Source organism: Palaemon carinicauda, chromosome 34 (assembly GCF_036898095.1).
Source record: "Palaemon carinicauda isolate YSFRI2023 chromosome 34, ASM3689809v2, whole genome shotgun sequence".
Taxonomy (NCBI): Eukaryota; Metazoa; Arthropoda; class Malacostraca; order Decapoda; family Palaemonidae; genus Palaemon; species Palaemon carinicauda.
In genome coordinates, this window is record NC_090758.1 from 71608225 (window position 1) to 71628605 (window position 20381).

The 20381-nt window shown below is 39.6% G+C and overlaps 1 protein-coding gene across 1 annotated transcript; it reads left to right on the forward strand.

Annotated features, from left to right (window-relative positions):
- Window positions 1-3014: 3014 nt before the first annotated feature.
- On the forward strand, window positions 3015-18028 carry LOC137627025 (uncharacterized). The gene is made up of 4 exons (XM_068358007.1): window positions 3015-3086; window positions 6820-6938; window positions 7805-8395; window positions 17797-18028. The coding sequence occupies exons 1-4, from the start codon at window positions 3015-3017 to the stop codon at window positions 18026-18028; spliced, it is 1014 nt and encodes a 337-aa protein (XP_068214108.1).
- Window positions 18029-20381: the final 2353 nt, after the last annotated feature.

A 20381-nucleotide genomic window follows, 5' to 3' on the forward strand; every position in this document is an offset into this window, starting at 1 on the left:
GGAGGAGGATGGAATGGAGAAGCAGGAGAAGGAAAGTGAAAAGGAGGAGAAGAAGAAAAAAAGAAAATCGAAAGGCTTGAAAAAGAGCTTCTACATCATCATAATCTGAAAGAGAAGGAGAATGGAGGGGAGGAGAAGGAGAAAAAGGAGGAGAAGGGAATGGCCAAGCAGGAGAAGGAAAGTGAAAAGGAGGAGAAGAAGAAGAAGAAAAAAAAGAAAATCGAAAGGCTTGAAAAAGAGCTTCTACATCATCATAATCAGAAAGAGAAGGAGAATGGAAGGGAGGAGAAGGAGAAGGAGGAACGAGATGGAATGGAGAAGCAGGAGAAGGAAAGTGAAAAGGAAGAAAAGAAGAGGAAGAAGAAAAAGAAAATCGAAAGACTTAAAAAGAAGCTTCTACAGCATCATAATCAGAAAAATTAGAATGGAAGGGAGGAGAAGGAGAAAAAGGAGGAGGAGGGAATGGCAAAGCAGGAGAAGGAAAGTGAAAAAGAGGAGAAGAAGAAGAAAAAAAAAAGAAAATCGAAAGGCTTGAAAAAGAGCTTCTACATCATCATAATCAGAAAGAGAAGGAGAATGGAAGGAAAGAGAAGGAGAACAAGGAGGAGGATGGAATGGAGAAGCAGGAGAAGGAAAGTGAAAAGGAGGAGAAGAAGAAGAAAAAAAGAAAATCGAAAGGCTTGAAAAAGAGCTTCTATATCATCATAATCAGAAAAATTAGAAAGGAAGGGAGGAGAAGGAAAAAAAGGAGGAGGAGGGAATGGCAAAGCAGGAGAAGGAAAGTGGAAAGGAGGAGAAGAAGAAGAAGAAGAAAAAAAAAGAAAATCGAAAGGCTTGAAAAAGAGCTTCTACATCATCATAATCAGAAAGAGAAGGAGAATGGAAGGGAGGAGAAGGAGAAGAAGGAGGAGGATGGAATGGAGAAGCAGGAGAAGGAAAGTGAAAAGGAGGAGAAGAAGAAGAAAAAAAGGAAATCGAAAGGCTTGAAAAAGAGCTTCTACATCATCATAATCAGAAAGAGAAGGAGAATGGAAGGGAGGAGAAGGAGAAGAAGGAGAAGGATGGAATGGAGAAGCAGGAGAAGGAAAGTGAAAAGGAGGGAATGAGGAAGAAAAAGAAAAAGAAAATCGAAAGGCTTGAAAAAGAGCTTCTACATCATCATAATCAGAAAGAAAAGGAGAATGTAAGGGAGGAGAAGGAGAAGAATGAGGAGGATAGATTGGAGAAGCAAGAGAAGGAAAGTGAAAAGGAGGAGAAGAAGAATGAGAAGAAAAAGAAAATCAAAAGGCTTGAAAAAGAGCTTCTACATCATCATAATCAGAAAGAGAAGGAGAATGGAAGGGAGGAGAAGGAGAAGAAGGAGAAGGATAGATTGGAGAAGCAAGAGAAGGAAAGTTTGAAGGAGGAGAAGAAGGAGGAGAAGAAAATAAAAATCGAAAGGTTTGAAAAAGAGCTTCTACATCATCATAATCAGAATGAGAAGGAAAATGGAAGGGAGGAGAAGGAGAAGAAGGAAGGGGATGGAATATAGAAGCAGAAGAAGGAAAGTGAAAATGAGGAGAAGAAGAAGAAGAAGAAAAAGAAAATAGAAAAGAAGAAAAAGAAAATCGAAAGGCTTGCAAAAGAGCTTCTACATCTACATGATCAGAAAGAGAAGGAGAATGGAAGGGAGGAGAAGGAGAAGAAGGAGGAGGAGGGAATGGAGAAGCAAGAGAAGGAAAGTGTGAAGGAGGAGAAGAAGGAGAAGAAGAAAAAGAAAATCAAAAGGCATGAAAAAGAGCTTCTACATCATCATAATCAGAAAGAGAAGGAGAATGGAAGTGAGGAGAAGGAGAAGAAGGAGGAGTATGGAATGGAGATGCAAGAGAAGGAAAGTGTGAAGGAGGAGAAGAAGGAGAAGAAGAAAATGAAAATCGAAAGGCTTGAAAAAGAGCTTCTACATCATCATAATCAGAAAGAGAAGGAGAATGGAAGGGAGGAGAAGGAGAAGAAGAAAGGGGATGGAATATAGAAGCAGGAGAAGGAAAGTGAAAAGGAGGAGAAGAAGAAGAAGAAGAAAAAGAAAATTGAAAGGCTTGAAAAGGAGCTTCTATATCATCATAATCAGAAAGAGAAGGAGAATGGAAGGGAGGTGAAGGAGAAGAAGGAGGAGGATGGATTGGAGAAGCGAGAGAAGGAAAGTGTGAAGGGGGAGAAGAAGAATAAGAAGATAAAAATCGAAAGGCTTGAAAAAGAGCCTCTACATCATCATAATCAGAAAGAGAAGGAGAATGGAAGGGAAGAGAAGGAGAAGAAGGAGGAGGATGGAATGGAGAAGCAGGAGAAGGAAAGTGAAAAGGAGGAGAAGAAGAAGAAGAAAAAGAAAATCGAAAGGCTTGAAAAAGAGCTTCTACATCATCATAATCAGAAAGAGAAAGAGAATGGAAGGGAGGAGAAGGAGAAGAAGGAGGAGGATGGAATGGAGAAGCAAGAGATGGAAAGTGAAAAGGAGGAAAAGAAGAGGAAGAAGAAAAAGAAAATCGAAAGACTTAAAAAGGAGCTACTACATCATCATTATCAGAAAAATTAGAATGGAAGGGAGGAGAAGGAGAAAAAGAAGGAGGAGGGAATGGCAAAGCAGGAGAAGGAAAGTGAAAAGGAGGGAAAGAAGAAGAAGAAGAAAAAGAAAATCGAAAGGCTTGAAAAAGAGCTTCTACATCATCATAATCAGAAAGAGAAGGAGAATGGAAGGGAGGAGAAGGAGAAGAAGGAGGAGGAAGGAATGGAGAAGCAGGCGAAGGAAAGTGAAAAGGAGGAGAAGAAATATGAGAAGAAAAAGAAAATCGAAAGGCTTGAAAAAGAGCTTCTACATCATCATAATCAGAAAGAAAAGGAGAATGGAAGAGAGGAGAAGGAGAAGAATGAGGAGGATAGATTGGAGAAGCAAGAGAAGGAAAGTGTGAAGGAGGAGAAGAAGGAGAAGAAAATGAAAATCGAAAGGTTTGAAAAAGAGCTTCTACATCATCATAATCAGAATGAGAAGGAGAATGGAAGGGAGGAGAAGGAGAAGAATGAAGGGGCTGGAATATAGAAGCAGAAGAAGGAAAGTGAAAAGGAGGAGAAGAAGAAGAAGAAGAAAAAGAAAATCGAAAGGCTTGAAAAAGAGCTTCTACATCATCATGATCAGAAAGAGAAGGAGAATGGAAGGGAGGAGAAGGAGAAGAAGGAAGGGGATGGCATATAGAAGCAGGAGAAGGAAAGTGAAAAGGAGGAGAAGAAGATGAAGAATAAAAAAAAATCGAAAGGCTTGAAAAAGAGCTTCTACATCATCATAATCAGAAAGAGAAGGAGAATGGAAGGGAGGAGAAGGAGAAGGAGGAAGGGGATGGAATGGAGAAGCAGGAGAAGGAAAGTGAAAAGGAGGGGAAGAAGAAGAAGAAGAAAAAGAAAATCGAAAGGCTTGAAAAAGAGCTTCTACATCATCATAATCAGAAAGAGAAGGAGAATGGAAGGAAGGAGAAGGAGAACAAGGAGGAGAATGGAATGGAGAAGCAGGAGAAGGAAAGTGAAAAGGAGGAGAAGAAGAAGAAAAAAAAAATCAAAAGGCTTGAAAAAGAGCTTCTACATCATCATAATCAGAAAGAGAAGGAGAATGGAAGGGAGGAGAAGGAGAGGAAGGAGAATTATGGAATGGAGAAGCAGGAGAAGGAAAGTGAAAAGGAGGAGAAAAAGAAGAAAAAAAGAAAATCGAAAGGCTTGAAAAAGAGCTTCTACATCATCATAATCAGAAAGAGAAGGAGAATGGAAGGGAGGAGAAGGAGAGGAAGGAGAATGATGGAATGGAGAAGCAGGAGAAGGAAAGTGAAAAGGAGGGGAAGAAGAAGAAGAAGAAAAAGAAAATCGAAAGGCTTGAAAAAGAGCTTCTACATAATCATAATCAGAAAGAGAAGGAGAATGGAAGGGAGGAGAAGGAGAAGAAGGAGAAGGATGGAATGGAGAAGCAGGAGAAGGAAAGTGAAAAGGATGGAAAGAAGAAAAAGAAGAAAAAGAAAATCGAAAGGCTTGAAAAAGAGCTTCTACATCATCATAATCAGAAAGAGAAGGAGAATGGAAGGGAGGAGAAGGAGAAGAAGGAGGAGGAAGGAATGGAGAAGCCGGAAAAGGAAAGTGAAAAGGAGGAGAAGAAGAATGAGAAGAAAAAGAAAATCGAAAGGCTTGAAAAAGAGCTTCTACATCATCATAATCAGAAAGAGAAGGAGAATGGAAGGGAGGAGAAGGAGAGGAAGGAGAATGATGGAATGGAGAAGCAGGAGAAGGAAAGTGAAAAGGAGGGGAAGAAGAAGAAGAAGAAAAAGAAAATCGAAAGGCTTGAAAAAGAGCTTCTACATAATCATAATCAGAAAGAGAAGGAGAATGGAAGGGAGGAGAAGGAGAAGAAGGAGAAGGATGGAATGGAGAAGCAGGAGAAGGAAAGTGAAAAGGATGGAAAGAAGAAAAAGAAGAAAAAGAAAATCGAAAGGCTTGAAAAAGAGCTTCTACATCATCATAATCAGAAAGAGAAGGAGAATGGAAGGGAGGAGAAGGAGAAGAAGGAGGAGGAAGGAATGGAGAAGCAGGAGAAGGAAAGTGAAAAGGATGGAAAGAAGAAAAAGAAGAAAAAGAAAATCGAAAGGCTTGAAAAAGAGCTTCTACATCATCATAATCAGAAAGAGAAGGAGAATGGAAGGGAGGAGAAGGAGAAGAAGGAGGAGGAAGGAATGGAGAAGCCGGAAAAGGAAAGTGAAAAGGAGGAGAAGAAGAATGAGAAGAAAAAGAAAATCGAAAGGCTTGAAAAAGAGCTTCTACATCATCATAATCAGAAAGAGAAGGAGAATGGAAGGGAGGAGAAGGAGAGGAAGGAGAATGATGGAATGGAGAAGCAGGAGAAGGAAAGTGAAAAGGAGGGGAAGAAGAAGAAGAAGAAAAAGAAAATCGAAAGGCTTGAAAAAGAGCTTCTACATCATCATAATCAGAAAGAGAAGGAGAATGGAAGGGGGGAGAAGGAGAAGAAGGAGAAGGATGGAATGGAGAAGCAGGAGAAGGAAAGTGAAAAGGATGGAAAGAAGAAAAAGAAGAAAAAGAAAATCGAAAGGCTTGAAAAAGAGCTTCTACATCATCATAATCAGAAAGAGAAGGAGAATGGAAGGGAGGAGAAGGAGAAGAAGGAGGAGGAAGGAATGGAGAAGCAGGAGAAGGAAAGTGAAAAGGATGGAAAGAAGAAAAAGAAGAAAAAGAAAATCGAAAGGCTTGAAAAAGAGCTTCTACATCATCATAATCAGAAAGAGAAGGAGAATGGAAGGGAGGAGAAGGAGAAGAAGGAGGAGGAAGGAATGGAGAAGCCGGAAAAGGAAAGTGAAAAGGAGGAGAAGAAGAATGAGAAGAAAAAGAAAATCGAAAGGCTTGAAAAAGAGCTTCTACATCATCATAATCAGAAAGAAAAGGAGAATGGAAGGGAGGAGAAGGAAAAGAAGGAGGAGGATAGATTGGAGAAGCAAGAGAAGGAAAGTTTGAAGGAGGAGAAGAAGGAGAAGAATAAAATGAAAATCGAAAGGTTTGAAAAAGAGCATCTACATTATCATAATCAAAATGAGAAGGAGAATGGAAGGGAGGAGAAGGAGAAAAAGGAAGGGGATGGAATATAGAAGCAGGAGAAGGAAAGTGAAAAGGAGGAGAAGAAGATGAAGAAGAAAAAGAAAATCGAAAGGCTTGAAAAAGAGCTTCTACATCATCATAATCAGAAAGAGAAGGAGAATGGAAGGGAGGAGAAGGAGAAGAAGGAGGAGTATGGAATGGAGAAGCAAGAGAAGGAAAGTGTGAAGGAGGAGAAGAAGAATAAGAAGATAAAAATCGAAAGGCTTGAAAAAGAGCCTCTACATCATCATAATCAGAAAGAGAAGGAGAATGGAAGGGATGAGAAGGAGAAGAAGGAGGAGGATGGAATGGAGAAGCAGGAGAAGGAAAGTGAAAAGGAGGAGAAGAAGAAGAAGAAGAAAAAGAAAATCGAAACGCTTGAAAAAGAGCTTCTACATCATCATAATCAGAAAGAGAAAGAGAATGGAAGGGAGGAGAAGGAGAAGAAGGAGGAGGAAGGAATGGAGAAGCTAGAGAAGGAAAGTGAAAAGGAGGAAAAGAAGAGGAAGAAGAAAAAGAAAATCGAAAGACTTAAAAAGGAGCTACTACATCATCATAATCAGAAAAATTAAAATGGAAGGGAGGAGAAGGAGAAAAAGGAGGAGGAGGGAATGGCAAAGCAGGAGAAGGAAAGTGAAAATGAGGAGAAGAAGAAGAAGAAAAAAAAAGAAAATCGAAAGGCTTGAAAAAGAGCTTCTACATCATCATAATCAGAAAGAGAAGGAGAATGGAAGGAAGTAGAAGGAGAACAAGGAGGAGGATGGAATGGAGAAGCAGGAGAAGGAAAGTGAAAAGGAGGAGAAGAAGAAGAAGAAAAAGAAAATCGAAAGGCTTGAAAAAGAGCTTCTACATCATCATAATCAGAAAGAGAAGGAGAATGGAAGGGAGGAGAAGGAGAAGAAAGAGGAGGATGGATTGGAGAAGCAGGAGAAGGAAAGTGAAAAGGAGGAGAAGAAGAAGAAGAAGAAAAAGAAAATCGAAAGGCGTGAAAAAGAGCTTCTACATCATCATAATCAGAAAGAGAAGGAGAATGGAAGGGAGGAGAAGTAGAAGAAGGAAGGGGATGGAATATAGAAGCAGGAGAAGGAAAGTGAAAAGGAGGAGAAGAAGAAGAAGAAGAAAAAGAAAATCGAAAGGCATTAAAAAGAGCTTCTGCATCATCATAATCAGAAAGAGAAGGAGAATGGAAGGGAGGAGAAGGAGAAGAAGGAGGAGGATGGAATGGAGAAGCAGGAGAAGGAAAGTGAAAAGGAGGAGAAGAAGAAGAAGAAGAAAAAGAAAATCGAAAGGCATGAAAAAGAGCTTTTACATCATCATAATCAGAAAGAGAAGGAGAATAGAAGGGAGGAGAAGGAGAAGAAGGGGGAGGATGGAATGGAGAAGCAGGAGAAGGAAAGTGAAAAGGAGGAGAAGAAGAAGAAGACGAAAAAGAAAATCGAAAGGCTTGAAAAAGAGCTTCTACATCATCATAATTAGAAAGAGGAGAATGGAAGAGAGAGGAAGGAGAAAAAGGAGGAGGCTGGAATGGTGAAGCAGGAGAAGGAAAGTGAAAAGGAGGAGAAGAAAAAAAATATAATGAAAAAAATCATAGGCAAGAGGAGGAAAAGAAGATAATTACCCCAAATCGTGAAGAAGAACTAAACAAGAAAATAGAAGAATTGAAGAGAGAAAAGAAGCATTTAAAGGACTGTATAAATAGATTTAAAAACAAGATCGTCAGAAGAATATAGAGAATAAAAAGAAAATTGAAAGACTTGAAAAGGAGCTTCTACGAAAACAAAAAATCAACTCTAGTTTGATAGGACTTTATGGAAAGAAGGAAAATAAGATGACCAAGAATAGCAAGGATCAGAGGGAGAAGAAGAATGGAAAGGAGGAAAAGCAGAATACCAATAATCAAAGGAATAAGGGGGAGAAGGGGAAGAGAAAAAATAAAGACAAATTAAACAAGGAGAAGGAAGAGAATAGAAAAAGCGAAAGGCTAAAAAAAGATAGACAACAATTGATGGAAAAGATAAACAATTCGGAGAGTATTGACGAGACATCAAAAATCTCTCCAAAAAAAGGAGATCAGAACAGGGCAACCACTCAATGGAACCTTCATTGAACAAGAAATCGTTGATCATATAAACAATGGCCCTCCCCCATGGGATAGAGAAAATTCCCCAATTCCTAGGCAGCGTAAATGTGACTCGGTTATGGTGGTCCATCACAATAACCCAAAAATGCCCATCCAAGTCTTCCGTTTAAAGTTCGATTGTGACAAGTGCTACTCGGGCCACTTTCTCAATCAAATTCTTAGACCCTTGGTTGGATTTCATTACATTGAATATTTAATCTGCCCTGTATGTATTAGAATAAGTTTTGATACACAAAGGTGGGAAGAGTATCTGAAAGATAGGAAGGAAAGGGAGGAGGAGTATCACAAAAAGAATGAAAGGAGTCAGGAGGAAGAGCAGGCGAAGAAGACAACTGACCCTAATCGTCAAAAGGAACAAGAGGAGATAATAGCAAGATTGAATATAGAAATTAAGCGTTTATGTTTTCGTATGGAATTTCTTCACGAAAGGGTGGTCAAAGGCTTTAGAAACACTAGCAAAGAAGTCAAAAGGCTTCAAAAGGAGCTCCGACGAGAAGATAAAATCAACGCTCGTTTGGTGGGGCTTTATGGAAAGGATGAGGAGACCCCACGTTCATCACTTGATTCTCCCTCCTTACATTCATCTCCTGGTTCTTCCTCCTCACAGTCAAAACTTTATTCTTCCTCCTCACGTTCATCACTAGATTTTTCCTTCTCAAATTCATCACTTTATTCTTCCTCCTCACATTCATCACTTGGTTGTTCTTCCTCACATTCATCACTTGAATTCCCCCTCTTCTTAAATCCACCAGAATCCTCCCCTTTCTTAAACGCACTCTTCTCAAAAACAACACCAGAATCCTCCCCTTTCTTAAATCTACCCTTCTCACAACCACCACTAGATATTCAAGATATGCTTCGGAAGAATTATGAAGAATGGGATGAAAAGGACGACATCTAGGGATTCTGCAAAATTGTCGTGCTAGAGAGGTATTTTGACGGGGAATCACTGTACCCGTTTCGCCATATGTGCCGTCTGTTGCATATAATGCATACCACCGTGAAATTACAATGGGAGTCCAGGGAGCGATACTTTGAAGGGTTACCAAAAGGAGACTCTGAAAAAAATAAATGGTTGATGCCCTCTTACAGATTAACACCTCCTAAATTTGAGTTCTTTGTAAAGGATGAATACCAGATAGAAAACCTGACACCACGGCAAGTCTATGAGGCAATGACTGAACTCTATAAACCGTGGAATTTGAAAGGTATCATCGTATGACAAACAATTGTCAATCCATGCTTAGAGAGTTTCTAGAACGTCTAGGAGTTGAAACACCTGAGACTAACAGGCTTTTAAGATGGCAGCATGTGTAAGGAGATTGTACTGAAAAGTCAACATGAGGTTGCAAAAGAATCTTAAATTTGAGAGAGGATGCCCATACTAGATTGGCACGGGGAATACAGATAAAATTAGCAGAAAGAGAAGGAGAATGGAAGGGAGCAAAATAAGAAAAAAACAAATACCAAGAATCTGGAAGAGAAGGCGAATGGAAATGAGAAGCAGGAAAAGGAAATTGGATAGAAGGAAAAGAAGAAACAACATACTAACAAGAATCAGAAGAAAGAGGAGGATAAGAAGATAGGTAGATGGAAAACGCTGGCCAAAAAACATCGACCCCACACAGAAGTGGGAAAAAATGCAGACAAAGTAGGAGCAAAAGAAACATAAAATTAATTTATATATCGAAATTGATATGAAACCCAAGACTGTAAATACTTTTGAGGATCAAAATGAGATTAACTTGTGCGGTGGATCGAGATGATTCGCAAAGTTCTTAGTCTCCATTACACAATATGAAAGAAAAGACCAAGAAAAAATAAACAGACATCTTAATGTTGTCTAAGCAACCTGACAATTAAGAGGATGGCAAGTGCATTCCTGCCTTCTGGGTCAAAAGAAATAATTTTCAATATGGACTCAGCAGAGGGAAGAAGTCCCACTTGTTCTAGTATGCAGTGTTCCTTGATAAAGATTCACCTGTACTGTTTCTTTATCACGTGGATGGATGCAGAAAAAACAAGTGTGATATATTTTAGTATGATGCGTCCTCTGAAGGAGATTCCATAGTATTGGAATAGTGGATCAGGAGTTTTTGTGATTATGGTAATGAAGGACCTTAAGGATCAAGGACTTTTAGGAGATAAACTGTCAATGGAAAGTGCATTCCAGCATTCCGGGTCTAAAGAAATGATCTACAATATGGACTCAGCAGAGGGAAAAGTCTCACTTGTTCTAGTATGGACTGTTCCTTGATAAAGATTCACCTGTACTGTTTCTTTATCACGTGGATGGATGCAGAAAAAACAAGTGTGATATATTTTAGTATGATGCGTCCTCTGAAGGAGATTCCATAGTATTGGAATAGTGGATCAGGAGTTTTTGCGATTATGGTAATGAAGGACCTTAAGGATCAAGGACTTTTAGGAGATAAACTGTCAATGGAAAGTGCATTCCAGCCTTCTGGGTCTAAAGAAATAATCTACAATATGGACTAGGCTGAGGGAAGAAGTCTCACTTGATCTAAGATGCACTGTTCCTTGATAAAGATTCACCTGTACGGTTTCTTTATCATGTGGATGGATGCAGAAAAAACAAGTGTGACGTATTTTATTATGCTGTGTCCCCTGAAAGAAATTCCTCAATACTGGAATAGTGGATCAGGAGTTTTTGCAATTATGGTAACTAAGGGCCTTAAGGATCAAGAACTTTTAAGATAAACTGTCAATGGCAAGTGTATTCCAGCCTTCCGGGTCAAAAGAAATAATTTACAATGTGGACTCAGCAGAGGGAAGAAGTCTCACTTGTTCTAGTGTGCAGTGTTCCTTGATAAAGATTAACCTGTACTGTTTCTTTATCATGTGAATGGATGCAGAAAAAACAAGTGTGATGTTTTTTAGTATGCTGTGTCCTCTGAAGGAGATTCCATAGTATTGGAATAGTGGATCAGGAGTTTTTGCGATTAAGGTAATGAAAGACCTTAAGGATCAAGGACATTTAAGATATAAGCTTTCAATGTCAAGTTCATTCCAGCCTTCCGGGCCAAAAGAAATAATCTACAATATGGACTCAGCAGAGGGAAGAAGTCTCACTTATTCTAGTATGCAGTGTTCCTTGATAAAGATTCACTTGTACTGTTTCTTTATCATGTGGATGAGTGCAGAAATAACAAGTGTGACGTATTTTATTATGCTGTGTCCCCTGAAGGAGATTTCACAACACTGGAATAGTGGATCAGAAGTTTTTGCGATTATGGCAACTAAGGGCCTTAAGGATCAAGAACATTTAAGATAAACTGTCAATGGCAAGTGCATTCCAGCCTTCCGGGTCAAAAGAGATAATCTACAATATGGACTCAGCAGAAGGAAAAGTCTTACTTCTTCTAATATGCAGTGTTCCTTGATAAAGATTCATTTGTTCTGTTTCTTTATCATGTGGAAGGATGCAGAAAAAACAAGTGTGATGTCTTTTAGTATGCGTGTCTCCAGAAGGAGATTCCATAGTATTGGAATAGTGGATCAGGAGTTTTTGCGATTATGGTAATGAAGGACCTTAAGGATCAAGGACTTTTAGGAGATAAACTGTCAATGGCAAGTGCATTCCAGCCTTCCGGGTCTAAAGAAATAATCTAAAATATGGACTCAGCAGAGGGAAAAGTCTCACTTGTTCTAGTATGGACTGTTCCTTGATAAAGATTCACCTGTATTGTTTCTTTATCATGTAGATAGATGCAGATAAAATAAGGGTGACGTCTTTTAGTATGTTGTGTCCCCTGAAGGAGCTTCCACAGTACTGGAATAGTGGATCAGGAGTTTTTGCGATTTTGGTAACAAAAGACCTTAAGGATCAAGAACATTTAAGAGATAAACTGTCAATGACAAGTGCATTTTAGAATTGCGGGGCAAAGGGAATAATCTAGAAAATGGACTCAGCTGGAGGAAGTCGTCTCCCTTGTTTGAGTATGCATTATTCCCTGATAAAAATTCACCTGTACTGTTTGTTAATCATGTGGATGGATGCATACAAAACAAGTGTGGGGTGTTTTAGTGAGCAGTGCCACCTGAATGAGATTTCACTGGACAGGAATAGTAGATCAAGAGTTTGTGTGATTATTGTAACTAAGGACCTTCTGGATCTAGAGCATTGAAGACATAAACTGTCAATGGCATGTGTATTCCAGCCTTCCAGGTCAAAAGAAATAATCTACAAGATGGACTCGGCAGAGGGAAGAAGTCTCACTTGTTCCAATATACAGTGTTCCTTGATAAAGATTCACTAGCACTGTTTCCTAATCATTTGGACAGATGTAGCAAAAAAAAAGTGCGACGTCTTTTAGTAAAGTTTGTAACGTGAAGAAGATTCCAGTAATTGAATACCGGATGAAGAGTTTGTGCGCTTATGGTAATTAAAGATCATATGGATCAAGGGCAATTAAGAAATAAACTGTCAATGCTAAGTGTATTCCAGCCTTCTAGGGCAAATAGAATAATCTACAAGATGGATTCAGCAGAGGGAAGAAGTCTCACTTGTTTCAGTATGCAGTGTTCCTTGGTAGAATCACTTGTACTTTTTATCATGTGAACAAATGTAGATATGAAAAGTGGGAAGTCTTTTAGTATGGTGTATTCCCTGAAGGAGATTCCATTGTTTTGAAATAATAAAACAACGGGTTGTGGTTAGGTTATGACAACTGAAAACCTTCTGGATCAAGAGCCATTGAGAGACAAATTGGCAATGCCCAATAGATTCCAGCCATCCAGGTCAAATTAAATAATTTACAAGATGGACTCAGCAGAGAGAAGAAGTCTCGCTTGTTCCACCATGCAGTGTTCATAAGGTAAATACTAACTTGTACTGTTTCTTTATAATGTATAAAATGCAAAAGTAAAAAGTGTTAAGTCTTTTAGTATGCCGTATCCCTTGAAGGAGATTCCTTTGTACTGGAATAGTGCATCAAAATTTTGTGGTCTTGGTTATGGTAACTAAAGACCTTCTGGATAAAAAATACCAAGTGTATTCCAGCCTTTCAGGTCAAAGAGAATACTGAACAAGATGGACTCGGCAGACAGAACCCAGCCACTGATTAAGACATTTTTGGAGGGCAGAGAGGGGTATTCAAAATTAAGTTTCTTATAACAATATATTGTATACAATATCTATTTCATAGCCACAAACCATTAAAGATTTCTTAGACACAAACCACTATTTTATTTCAACATTAATTGAAAGATTGAAAGGTTGATAAAATAAGAAGTTTGGCCCTAAAGTGTTCATTGTATCGGAGATAATTACTCAAATTGTCTGACTGTCAAGTTACAAACTTTAAGGCATTCGTTAAGCTCCTGTGTACATCTGATACAGTTTTTTTTTAATAATCTTCTTTTTGACATTAAATGAGTTTTTTTATGATTAATTTTAATGACGCTATGTATGTGCCTTTGATTTAAATATAATTTATGTATCATACTTCCTGTTAAATATTTGCATCGTGTTTTTTACCTAATAAAGATTTTTTATAAATACTTTCCTTTCTCATTCGTTGGTCAGTAAATAACAGTTGTATGGTTTTTCAGAGAATGGCTCAATATAAAATTAGCATATATACATATACAAAAGGCACTTCCCCCAATTTTGGGGGTTAGCCGACATCAACAATGAAACAAAACAAAAAGGGGACCTCTACTCTCTACGTTCCTCCAGCTTAACCAGGGACTCAGCCGAGTTCAGCTGGTACTGCTAGGGTTCCACAGCCCAACCTCCCACATTATCCACCACAGATGAAGCTTCATAATGCTGAATCCCCTACTGCTGCTACCTCCGCGGTCATCTAAGGCACCGGAGGAAACAGCAGGGCCTACCGGAACTGCGTCACAATCGCTCGCAATTCATTCCTATTTCTAGCACGCTCTCTTGCCTCTCTCACATCTATCTTCCTATCACCCAGAGCTTTCTTCACACCATCTATCCACCCAAACCTTGGCCTTCCTCTTGCACTTCTCCCATCAACTCTTGCATTCATCACCTTCTTTAAAAGACAGCCATTTTCCATTCTCTCAACATGGCCAAACCACCTGAACACATTCATATCCACTTTAGCCGCTAACTAATTTCTTACACCCGTTCTCACCCTCACCACTTCGTTCCTAACCCTATCTACTCGAGATACACCAGGCATACTCCTTAGACACTTCATCTCAAACACATTAAATTTCTGTCTCTCCATCACTTTCATTCCCCACAACTCCAATCCATACATCACAGTTGGTACAATCACTTTCGCATATAGAACTCTCTTTACATTCATGCCCAACCCTCTATTTTTTACTACTCCCTTAACTGCCCCCAACACTTTGCAACCTTCATTCACTCTCTGACGTACATCGTCTTCCACTCCACCATTTGCTGCAACAACAGACCCCAATTTCTTAAACTGATCCACCTCCTCAAGTAACTCTCCATTCAACATGACATTCAACCTTGCACCACCTTCCTTTCCCGTACATCTTATAACCTTACTCTTACCCACATTAACTCTCAACTTCCTTCTCTCACACACCCTTCCAAATTCTGTCACTAGTCGGTCAAGCTTCTCTTCTGTGTCTGCTACCGGTACAGTATCATCCGTAAACAACAACTGATTTACCTCCCATTCATGATCATTCTCGCCTACCAGTTTTAATCCTCGTCCAAGCACTCGAGCATTCACCTCTCTCACCACTCCATCAACATACAAGTTAAACAACCACGGCGACATCACACATCCCTGTCTCAGCCCCACTCTCACCGGAAACCAATCGCTCACTTCATTTCCTATTCTAACACATGCTTTACTACCTTTGTAGAAACTTTTCACTGCTTGCAACAACCTTCCACCAACTCCATATAACCTCATCACATTCCACATTGCTTCCCTATCAACTCTATCATATGCTTTCTCCAGATCCATAAACGCAACATACACCTCCTTACCTTTTGCTAAATATTTCTTGCATATCTGCCTAACTGTAAAAATCCGATTCATACAACCCCTACCTCTTCTAAAACCACCCTGTACTTCCAAGATTGCATTCTCTGTTTTATCCTTAATCCTATTAATCATTACTCTACCATACACTTTTCCAACTACACTCAACAAACTAATACCTCTTGAATTACAACAGTCATACACATCTCCCTTACCCTTATATAGTGGTACAAATAAAATTAGCAGGTTATAAAAATTCGAAAAAGGAGTGTCGTTGTCGGGCACTAGAAGAGCAATCGTTCTATGAAATGACCAAGCTTCCAGGTCAGTTTTCACAATTGCTTCAAGATTCAGGGTTGCAAGATAGGGCTAGTCAATCTCAAACAGCCCTTACAAGTGCTAAACGTGCAATAAGGCATGGAGAGCTTCGACAACTGCATGAGTTGAAGAAAGAGCTTCATAAGGAAGGACCAAGTAAAACTAGTATGTTGAAAGTCTCACATACTGAACATATCTATCAACAGAGAAGGTCGTCTCAATAAGATTGATACCAATAGGATAAATTTTTGATCAGTTACGCCAAAAGAAAAGAAGTATTAAAGCAAATAATTGGAAAAACAGATAACGCTGTCAGTGTATTCCTATTGGCTGACAGATTAATTTGACGGCATTAGACGAGCTCACAATATTGCAATTTTTGCAATTAAAATACTAATACTACAGATTATTTTCATCTTTTTTTCTGGTAACAGTTGAGTTTTGCGCAATTTCGAGTTTTTCTTTGTCTGCATCTTTTCCCACTTTTATGTGGGGTCGATGTTTCTTGCCAGCGTTCTCCATCTACCGCTGTCCCACACTTCATCAACGGTTAATCCCTTTGATTGAGGTCATCTGTGATACAGTCTATCCACCTTCGCTTTGGTCTCCCTCTCCTTCTCGTTCCCTGTACCTCCATTTCATCACTCTCCTCCTAGTATACTGTTCATTTCTTCTCATGACATGACCATACCACCTCATTCTACTTTCTTGGATCTTATCTGATAGTTTTCTAACTCCTGTGGTCCCCCTAATTACCTCATTCCGTGTCTTATCTCTTCTTGTCACCCCACACATCCATTTCAACATTCTCATCTCTGCCACATCCAGCTTCTTCTCTTCTGTCTTCTTTATTGCCCATGTCTTCACTCCATAAATCATTGCCGGTCTCACAACTGTCCTGTGTACTTTACCCTTCAACTTAGCCCTTATTTTCCTATTGCATAGTATTCCACACACTTTTTCCAATTTTTCCATCCTGCTTATAGGCTGTGGTTTATTTCTACCCCCAGGTCACCATCCTCTGCAACTGTGGATCCTAAATACTTGAAATTTTCAACTCTTTTCAATCTCTCTCATTGTAAACTAAATTCCCCATTTTTCATTTGGAATTAAGAGCTCAATGCAGACCCCTAATGTAGTCCCACTTTTACTGGGAAACTTTGTTAGGCCTATACTGCTCTTAACATTTGCTTCTACCCTCTCATACATATCTTGGGTAATTCTGACGTATTTCTCATACATCCCCACAGCTCCTGACGTGGTACTCAATCGTATGCCTTCTCCATGTCAATAAAGACCATTTGCAATCCTTTCTGTTTCTCCCGATGTTTTTCTATCATCTGCCTCAAAGCAAATATTGCTTCTACAGTCCCTCTTCCAGGCATGTATTCAAATTGTTCCTCACCAATTGTTGTTTCATCTCAAGACACTCCTCTCAATGATCTTCTCCCATATTTTCATATTATGGCTTATCAACTTTATGCCTCTGTAGTTGCCACATTCCTGGATGTCTCCCTTCCCATATTGATGGGAATGATTAGGCTTCTTCTCCATTCCTCTGGCATCTTTTCCTGATTGAAAATCTTCTGCATCAGGTCCCACAAGATATCTATGCCTTCCTCTACAAGACTCTTCCATACCTCTACTGGTATATTACCCGGTCCTGCAGCTTTACCATTTCTCATCTTCTTTACTGCTTGTCCTACTTCTCTTCTAGTAACTCCTATGGTAACTGCCTCGTTTGGGAGTCCATCTTCAAATACTGCTCTTGGGTTCTCCTCAATAATAGTCCTTCAAAATAACTTTCCCACCTTCTTTTAATTTCATTCTCTTCTGCTAGAACTATACCATTGCTATCTTTTATTAGCCTTATCTGTGTCAGGTCTTTAGATGCAGCATCTCGGGCCTTAGCAATTCGTAATATTTTCTTCTCCCCTTCTGGTGTTTCCATCTCTTTATACACTTCATGTACTGTCTCTGCCTTCGCCTTTGCTACTGCTCTTCTTTCTTCTTTCTTAACCTGTTAATAGTTTTCTTTTTCCTGCTCTTGTCTTGATTGATCTGCCTTCTTGTCTTCTTTCTTAGTTTTCACCCGTTCTTGCAACTCATCATTCCACCACCACAGTTCTTTGTCATTTGGGGGTCTTCTTTGATGACTTTCCAAGTACTTCCTCGTCGATCCTTAGAATCACTTTACTATTCTCGGTCCACCATTCTTGTACATCCTCATATAACCTTATTGCTTCCAGCACTCTTTCCTTAAACAAGACTCTCAGTTCTTCCTCTTTCAATTTCCACCAATTAATCTTTGGGTGCATTCTCGTCTTTCTACCTCTTCTACAATTCCTTAGTATGCAATCAATTACCACTAACCTGTGTTAAGCTGCTATACTCTCCCCATTTATCACCTTGCAATTTCTAACCTACATCAGATGGTCTCTCTTACACAGCAGCAAATCTATCTGGCTCTCCCTGCTACCGCTACTTGAAATAATCAGTCTGTTAATCTTTTTCTCAAAGAAGGTATTGATCATTGCTAGGTCAACAGCCACTGCAAAATCAATCACTCTTTCTCCCCCATCATTTCTCTCAACCACACCCTAACCTCCATGGACTCTCTCTATCCCTTCCCTACTTATTCCCATGTGGCCATTCAGATCTCCTCCTATAATTACCCTTTCCGTTGCAGGAAATATTCTAAGCTCCTGGTTCATCTCCTCCCAGGAGATGGACCAATGCAGAACAAACAAGTGTGAAATCTTTTAGTACGCTGTATCTCCTGAAGGAGATTCCCTTGTACTGGAAGAGTAGGTCAAATGTTTGTGGGTTTGGTTATGGTACCTATGGACTTTCTGCATCAAGGGCCATTGAAAGAAAGTCAATCTCAATTGCATTCCAGCCTTCCAGGTCGAAGAGAATAATCTACAAGATAGATTCAGTATACGGTGTTCCTTGATAAAGATTCACTTGTACTGTTTCTTTATCATGTGGACAAATGCAGAAGTAACAAGTGTGGAGTCTTTAAGTACATTGTGTCCCCTGAAGGAGATTTCAATGTTCTGGAATAGTGGAACAAAACTTTGTGGGTCTGGTTATGGTAAGCAAGGTCCTTCTGGATCAAGAGCCATTGAGAGAAACTGTTAATGCCAAGTGTATTCCAGCCTTCCAGGTCAAAGGGAATAATCTGCAAGTTGGACTCGACAGAGAGAAGAAATCTTACTTGTTCCAGTATGCAATGTTCCTTGATAGAGATTAACCTCTACTCTCTTTATCATGTGGAAAAATGCAGAAGAAACTGGTAAAAAAACCTTGACACCTCACTAAAAGGAAAACATTGTGTAATACACTAGTAGCAGCCTGAGCAACCTGTGTGGTTTGAGGAACTAGCAATTTAACTGTCTCCTCTTTTTCTTCTTTGTCTGCATCTTTTCCCACTTCTATGTGCGGTCCATGTTTCTGGACAGCATTTTCCATCTACCTCTGTCCCATACTTCAACACCGGTTAATCCCATTGATCGAAGGTCATCCTTGATACAGTCCACCCACCTTCGCTTTGGTCTCCATCTCCTTCTCCTTCCCTGTACCTCCATTTTCATCAGTCTCCTCCCAATATATTGCTTATCTCTTCTCATGACATGACCATACCACCTCAGTCTACTTTCTTGGATCTTATCTGATATTTCTCTAACTCTTGTGGTACTTTATCTTATCTCTTCATATCATCCCACACATCCATCTCAACATTCTCATCTCTGCCACATCCAGCTTCTTCTCTTCTGTCTTCTTTATTGCCCTTGTCTCCGCTCCATACACCATTGCTGGTCTCATAACGGTCCTGTGTACTTTACCTTTCAACTTCACCCCTATTTGCCTGTCACATAGTACTCAATTTTTTTTTGCTTTATACCTAACTTAGTTTGCTTAATATCTACCTGGTTCTTTGGTCACACACAGATTAAAGGTAGATGATGAGTATTACCTTGAAAAAAATATCTATATCTTAAAATTATATACGAAAAAATACGAGTTGAAGTGAAAAGAGCGCTGATAGAACTTTATACAAGTTTTTTATATTCTCTTTTTTACCTACAAATTTTATCCAAACGTAGATGAAAATACTGTAATTAGATTTTGTAGAAAAAATCCTCTTGAAAGTCATGAAACTAAAATTAAAGCAAGGAAGGAAAATATCGGTGAAATATTTGTCTGTGTAACAAACTCGATATCATTGTAAATTTAGGTGACGTTTTGTCGATGCATCCCGCCCACCCACGATTACTCGTCATCAAAATATTCCAATACTCATCATCAGACGTTTTTATTTTTTCCTTCGTAGCTCACCTATTTCCCCACTATTGGCACACGGGGACAAGCTGCTGCAATGCATTTAAGGTAATATTTTAAAACTGCTCATTGGACAAAGTAACAGTTGATCCAGATCATCGGTTATAGAACGAAGACTCGCAATCTGAAAAGGCCCGAATCTAGGATCCATTATTCCTGAATTATGAGTCATGGCAATAAACTCAGGGACGAAGCCGAGTGTCAACTCCCCCAATCCCTTTGAATGGGCAACGTCGTAGGATAGACCATGAAATTTAATACCTTACTTTGCAGAAGCTAAAGCGAATAGGAAAACTGTCTTTAAAGTGAAGTGGCAATCTGTTGCCTGGCATAATGGTTTAAAGGGAGTGCCCTTCAGGGAGGAAAGGACGAAAACTACGTTGCAAGGAGGTCTAACTTCTGACTGGAAGCAGGTGATCTCATAGCTTTGAATGATGAGAGATAACTCTACCGAAGAGGAAAGATCGACTCCCTTCAGTCTGAAGTCCATGCTTAAGGCTTAGCGGTAAACTTTCACTGCCCAGACCGAGAGGAGCTTTTATTCCCGAAGGAATACAAGGAACTCCGCTATTACTGAAATAGCTGCAGTGAAAGAGAGATACCCCTTCCATGACACTAACTAAGGAAGACTATCCACTTTGCTTGGTAGACTGATGCATAGGATCTTTGCAGGTATCCAGACATCCTCTTCGTAACTCGCTGCAAAAAGCCTCTCTGAGAGAAGAGATGCTGGATAGTCTCCAGGCGTGAAGACGAAGAGATGCTACTGGTTTGTGAAAGTTGTTCACGTGTGGTTGTCTGAGTAGATCTGGTCGTGGAAGGAGGTCCCTCGGGAGCTCTATCAGGAGGGGCACAAGGTATGGGAACCATACTGTGTGATGCCCTAGCAGAGCTATGAGCATCATGAATAGAATGTTGGATGCTTTCGTTTTGTTGAGCACACTTCTCATTTGACAGAATGGCAA